The sequence below is a fragment of the Cynara cardunculus genome, unplaced genomic scaffold (assembly GCF_001531365.2).
Source record: "Cynara cardunculus var. scolymus isolate 2C unplaced genomic scaffold, CcrdV1 Un_Scaffold_6360, whole genome shotgun sequence".
In the NCBI taxonomy this organism is placed as follows: Eukaryota; Viridiplantae; Streptophyta; class Magnoliopsida; order Asterales; family Asteraceae; genus Cynara; species Cynara cardunculus.
The window spans coordinates 18,632-25,977 of record NW_020202915.1 but is presented as its reverse complement, the minus strand read 5'-3'; the positions used below and the strand labels follow the sequence as shown (position 1 = coordinate 25,977).

Genomic DNA, 7,346 nt, shown 5'->3' with positions numbered 1-7,346 from the left:
TCGTTGAACGGTTTAACACTTAGAACAATATTCATATTGAACGTGTATCTAATCCGGACAATAGTCCGCTCAAGATGTGTCCGGTTTAAAAATAAACCGCTCCCCATGTGGTCGTATTCCTACTTCTCAGTATAAAATCATACGTAATACTACCAATTAACCGCCCGACACTCAACCGGTTTACCAACTCCGGACAACAAACCGCTCATGGTTTGTTCGGTTTAAAACTAGTCCGGTCACTAAGCCGCTCAAGGCTTGTCCGGTTTAAATGCTTATTCGGTCACCCTTTGTCCGGATAAACACTTAAACAAATTAATCATGGTTTCTTTTCAAATAAAAACAATACGAAGCATGCAAATAAACCAGTAAAATCTTTATACAAAAAGATTTAGAAACCACTCACCTTATAAAGCTTTTGAAACCAAAACGCTTGAAATCAATCTCTTTTGAAACTTGACACTTGCAACCAACTTGAAATCTCTTTCTTAAAGCAAACCGGACAACACTCTTCTCAAAACCTCTCAACTTTCTTAAAATGGCAGGGAAAAGGAAAATGAGGAGGTGAAGCCCCCTTTATACCTCCCAAGTAGGGAAAGGTTGGTTTAGATCGCCTTCCATATCTCCCTCCACCTCATGTATGAAAACTCACATACACCCATGCATACATACATAGCACATGCATGCATAATATAATCATATATATATTCACACAAAAAAAATATATATATATATATATATATTTTCATTTAATTCACAAATTCTCATACCGGCATGTATCAATTATCATGCTATCACGTAATTATTAAATCAGATAATCACGTATTAAATACCTTGGGTAATAACCAGGATCTAGTTATCACACGACTTATTGTCCGGATTAGTTAAACCGGACAAGCCTTAAGCGGCTTATTGTCCGGAGTTTGATAAACCGGTTGAGTGTTGAGAGATTTATAATTGGTAGTATTACTTGTATTTTTTACTGAGAAGTAGGAATACGACCACATGGGGAGCGGTTTATTTAAACCGGTCAAGTCTTGAGCGGAATGTTGTCCGGACTTGTTATCCGGATAAAAAGATGAATTTTGTCTTTAAGTGTTAAAACGTCCAAAGCATGTGTGGTGTGTTGACCGGATTTGATATCCAGACAAAGTGGATTTTATTTCTAAGTGTTTAAATCGAACAATTGTTGACCGGATTTGTTGACCGGATTTGAGATGATGTTTTGTGATTTTAAAAGAAATTGTTATTTTTATCATAAATGAAGTTTTGGATATAAATGTTTTTAGACTGATAACAATTCCAATAGCTGCGGTCTATTCGAAATTATTTTTGTAAATGTTTTGATGAAGTGATAAGGGTGGCATATCAAGGAGAGGTGTCCATTTGATATAAGGGTGGCATATCAAGGAGAGGTGTCCATTTGATTTAAGGGTGGCATATCAAGGAGAGGTGTACATTTGATATAAGGGTGGCATTGTCTGTGTGTGGTATTATATAACACTTTCTATTATATCCATTAAGACTACCGTGGTCTGGAATCTTTATTTTCTTTGTGATTTAAAAATTTAGGATCAAGGTTCTTATTGAAAATCATAGTCTGGATGTTATTGAGGAGGAAATATCAGGTTTGGCCTGAATCTTTGTTTAAACCTTGTTTGATAAGAAAATGTTTAAAAGTGGCATTAAATGGAACCCTATTGGTTCAAAGGTAAGAAATTTATACAGCTACGTGGTTAGCTTGGAAGTGGAAAATGATTTGGTAATACCTTCTTGCATATTCATATATTTGTGATATATATATATATATATGTGAATAGTTGTTTTATAAAGGTTTTGGTGATCCTTCACCCTGTAATTACATGATTAGGGTAACTCACTAGACTCTTCAGTCTAACCCACGTTTTGTGATTTTAAAATATGTATTGCAGGAGGTGTGGAAGGTAAGAGAAAGGAAAAGATATAATGCTTATCTTATATGCATTTTGGATGAAGAGTTGCTTTTGATGATTAGTACAAGATTGTATTTTAAATTTTTGGACCTTGTATTTGGTCATGATAGATTCTTGTACTAAGGGGACCCAGATGTATATGAATATGTATTTCTTTGATTTGAAATATGTGTTACATGCAATATGTGGGTTGGGGCGTTACACAATTTTATAAAGACGAATAAAAGTGAAACCTTACAACGAGCAAATCAGCAAGAAAAACTACAGCAACTTTGACTCACAAACCACGCCATAAGAAGCCAAAAAAGACAAAGGGAAATGCACCAAAACATAAAGTGAAAACAAGCCAAAAAATATATGGCGTAAATCACCAACATCTTCCAGAACCATACACCTTCATCTTCCACATTATCACACGTCATTGATTCGTGTGAGTTTCTTCTTTGTCTTCCACGCCATTCTTTGAAGGATCTACATTTTGATCTCAGCCACAACTTTGTCTCCAGCATGGTTGTAATTGTCAAAGAACTTTCTGTTCCTTTCCCTCCATATATGGTATACCGTAGCCGATATACCAAGTTTTTGGACCGTAGACCATGATTTCCACCTTTGTGATAAACCCCTGTTAAGAATATCCTCCCATTTGTTCAGACAATTCTGTAACCCAACTTCCTTTTTAATAACCTCCCAAATACTACTCGAGTAGTTGCATTCAAAAAATAAGTGATTGTGCGTTTCAATCACTAATTTACAGAAAACACATTTCAAATCTGGAGGTTCATGCTTCCACTGACTAAGGCGATCTTGGGTTGGTAATTTATTCTGACAAGCCATCCACATGCAAAGAGCATGTTTAGGTATGTATGCTTTATTCCATACTACCTTGTACCAATGCACAATCGGCCCCACTTCTTGTAATGTTTGCCATGCCACTTTTACCTCAAATTCTTTTCGAGAATATTTAGCATCAACCCATCTGACCGTATCCTCACTTTGACTGGGAGGTGGAATCATAATACTTTGCAACTGGGGAAATTGTTGTAACCATTCCACCGGCCAATTAGTGCCAAGCCGTTGCATGAGATCATTAACCGTAGAGTTATTGTGAAAACCATGAGCATTTATGAATTTGTAAGACAATAATTGAATAAGGGGACCAAACTCACTCCACGTGTCTTCCCACGCATGCATAGATAGACCATTTCCCACATTATAGATGAAAAGTCGTCTGCAATGAGGTCGTAACTCTAAAAGGTTCCGAAGAATCCACGACCATTCATTCCTCTTCTTGATTATCCAAAAATTCCTGCCCCGAATATAATGAGACTGAATCCAAGAGACCCACATGGTATTTCTTCGAGTAAGAATGTCCTAAATATGTTTAAAAAGTTAACACCGATTCCAAATCGCAAGTCTTTTCATACCAAGACCACCATGTCGTATAGGTAAACAGACTCTATCCCAAGATACTCGACATTTTCCCATTTCACCCTCCGCTTTATTCCATAAAAAATTACGGAACAGCTGTTCAATTTCATGGATAGTAGTTGTCGGTACTAGAAATACCGACATCCAATAAGTTTGCATAGAATGCAGAACAGAGATGATGAGCTGGCGTCTTCCTCCATATGAAAGAAATTTATTTTTCCAGTTCAATAAACGAGATTTTAGTTTAAGCACAAGAGGGTTAAAATCACGTACCTTCAATTGCACTGGAGAGAGAGGAACTCCAAGGTATCGAATAGGAAAAACCCCCGGTCGAAAAGGCAAGCAGTTTCGAATAATATTTTGAACATCCAACCCCATATTTCTGAAAAACACTTCACTTTTTTCAAGACTCGGTGACAAACCCAAACGATCCTCAAACAATTGGAGAGCTCGTTTTATCACTTCAACTGAGGCAGCATCCCCCTGAGAAAAGATAAACAGATCGTCCGCAAAACATACATGGGTCAACTTTATCTCAGCACATCCTTGATGGTACGCAAAATTAATCTCCTCTTCAATACATTTTGATAGAAGCATCGATAGACCTTCCATAACCACCGTGAACAAGTAAGGAGATAATGGATCCCCTTGTCTAAGACCCCTCTTACCATGAAAAAACCCTCTGGTTGTCCATTAACACAAATAGAGAAAGTAGGCGATGTGATTAGAGACTTTATCCAGTTAAGCATAACTGGATGAAAACCCATTCCCTTAAGCATCACTAGAAGAAACTGCCAGTCAACTGTATCATAAGCTTTCCGAATATCAATCTTAAACGCACACTTTGGTTCCCCTTGAGGTTTCTGATAACCTGCTACAAGCTCATGAGCCATTAAGATATTATCAGTTATCTGACGTCCTGGGATGAACCTGAGCCTTGCTAATAAGAACATCCAATGAGCCTTTCATCCTATCTGCAATAATTTTACTGATACATTTCAGCAAAACATTACAACAGGCAATAGGACGATAATCAGTAACACATGAAGCATTTGGAACCTTCGGGACTAGGCAAAGTAAAGTATGATTCAATTGGTACTCTAAGTTTCCAGAGTAGAAGAAATTATGTACCGCAATAAGAACATCCCTACCAACCACACTCCAAGCCGCTTTAAAGAACTTTGACGAGAACCCATCAGGACCAGGAGCCTTGTCATTCCCAATATCGAACAGAGCAGACTGTATTTCCATATCAGTAATAAGTCTGATTAAATGCAGAGACTCCGATAACGATAAAGAGTGAACGAAAGAACAATCCACCATAGAAGGACGAACTATCATATTAGACCTACCCAGAATACTTTCAAAATGATTAACAGATGCTTGTGGAACATTATGATGCTCAAAGATAGTACCAAAAGAATCCATAATAGTAGCAATATGGCTCCTATTACGCTTCTCTCTCATAGCATGAAAGAAGAACTTAGAGTTTCCATCCCCTTCATTAAGCCAAGAAATCTTAGCTTTTTGTCGAACCATTTCCATTTGATCATTCCTAGCTTTTTGGTATGCTAACAAGAGGTGAGCAATGTCCTCTTTCAGCAAATCATTAAAAGGGTCTAGATCACAAGCCAATTGAGCAACATCAAGTTCCGTCTTTAACATAGCCACCCTCTTATCCAAACACCCATAAGAATTGCGAAGCCGACGACAAACCCCTTTTATCTCTTGTATTTTTCTAAGTACTCTCTTCATATATGAACCTCTCTGGGGCTTCATCCACACCCCCTCCACAGACTTAAGGAAGTCCACATGAGTAGTCACAAAATTATCAAATTTGAAACCATGTTGACGAGGTCGCCTACCAACTTTGAAGGAAAGAATGCCCAGAGAATGATATGAGATCCCTCTTGGTTCAAAAATAACCGAGGCGTCCCCAAATCTAGCAATAAATGCTGAATTACCCAAAATGCGATCTAATTTACGCATTATACCGTCACCCCCAGCAGGTTTTTGCGTCCAGGTATATTGGCACCCCTGATATGTGATATCAAAAAGCTCAACCTCTTCCAAACAATGATGAAATTCCTCCATATCTGAGTTACGTCTAGAAGAACCACCCAATCCATCATAAGGAAAAAGCATTGAGTTGAAATCACCCATCGCAACCCATGCTTTTCTTTGAACAAAAACATTAAATTTACCAACATCCCGCCAAAGGTCCCTCCTTTCCACTCCCGTATTACACCCATAAACAAAGGTAATAAAAATGGGCTCAAGATGACCAATAATCTGAATTTCACAATGCACATATTGTAGGTTCTTCTCAATCATTATCAAAGACAAAACAGACGGGTCCCATGCAATAATAAGACGAGTGCCATGATTACACAATAACCCATTAGTGATCCAACTCCAATTACCAAATAATCTACCACACACTTCCCCCATTTGACTATGTAAAACTTTAGACTCAATGATGCAACATAAAGAAAGGCGCTTTACATGAATAAGATCACGTACCTCTTTTTTGCTTTATTAGGGCATTTAGACCCCTAATATTCCAAGAAGCGAACTTTATCATTGAGAATTTGAATTGAGTGTCTCCCCTCTACTTTGTGCCATAGAATGCCCCTCAGTATCAATTATCTCCATATCATCATCACTAGAACCATCAGACTGTAAAGAGGAAAACTGATTACTAATAGACGTGGAATTTACCGCACCTCGTCTCGGATGAAAAGCATGAACCACCGCTTGTACAAGTTCCGGTCCCCCCTTGGAAAGAATTGTGACATTCGAACGATCATCTCTTCCTTTTGGCGTTCTCCCAGCATCCACCGTACAATATTGACTTTCCACACGTTCCACACTATCCCCAACTAAGACTGTAGAAACTGAAGTAGTTGCCTGAGCACCATTACGAGATCCAGAATTAAGCTTCGGCTTCCAATGTTTTCTTCGAGGTTCTTGAAAACCATCATTATTCGACGACATGAAATTATCCTTTGGCTTTTGTTTTTCCCCTTTCATGCAAGAAGACGTACGATGTCCAAAAACTTTGCACTTTGAACATTGTGAAGGCACCCAATCATACTCCAAAACCACCTTTATCACATCCTCACCAATACCCGAAAGCCTCGGTTTTACAACTTCAATTTGCCTTTGAATCTCACCCACGACCCAAACATCCACCAAAAATTTAGCAAAATTAGTACGTCCCCAAGCTTTATCACAAGTGCTAGCTGTACAAGCATCCAAACGCAAAGGAATTCCAACTGCACTGGCAATACGGCTAATACCCTCTCTATTGAACGCAACTAGAGGAATGTTAAAAAAAATTATCCATAACGGACATGAGGTATGCTCGGGTTTATGAAGTCCCTTTGAGGGGTCCCAGGATGAAACAAAAAGCGGCCTCCCTCTAATCATGAGGGGAGACGACTCAACCACATGATTGCAACCACCATCATCATTAAACCGAAAAAAGAAATAGCCAAGCTCATTTACCATAGCATCTATAAGGCCAAACTTTCCCCATGCATTTTGAACCGCACGTAGAACAATGGGAAAAGGAAGAYGAGGGCCCAAAAAATACCCATAAAGAACCGACTGGAAAGATTTAGCCATACCTCTCGTTACTTCCAAAGGAAACTGGATCCGCGGATTAACACTCTTTTCAACCGGAAAATATGTCAGCTCTTGCTTTGTAGGACCTCCCACTATTTCGGCAAAAGACTTTTGAGCTTGCATGTGCTGCTCACCCAAAACTGCAGGAGAGAGACGTTCCCACACCGAGACCCTTTTATTGGGACCAACATTATCCCCAATCGCCGTCAAGACCGCTTCCTTTACCCCTCCATGCAAAGAATTTCCATGCAATTCACAAGGACTCTTCTCATCAAGGATTACATCAGCAAAATCCTGGGAGGAAGGTTCTTCCAAAATCACGTCCGCAAAATCAAACAT

At 38.7% G+C, this 7,346-nt stretch overlaps 1 protein-coding gene across 1 annotated transcript; it reads right to left on the bottom strand.

Annotated features, from left to right (window-relative positions):
- Window positions 1-2,888: 2,888 nt before the first annotated feature.
- On the bottom strand, window positions 2,889-4,270 carry LOC112504650 (the record flags this gene model as incomplete). The annotated part of the gene is made up of 4 exons (XM_025108601.1): window positions 4,046-4,270; window positions 3,651-3,860; window positions 3,374-3,505; window positions 2,889-3,275 (listed from the first exon to the last, which is right to left on the bottom strand). Coding segments are annotated over exons 1-4 (954 nt in total), but the record flags the coding sequence as incomplete, so codon positions are not given.
- Window positions 4,271-7,346: the final 3,076 nt, after the last annotated feature.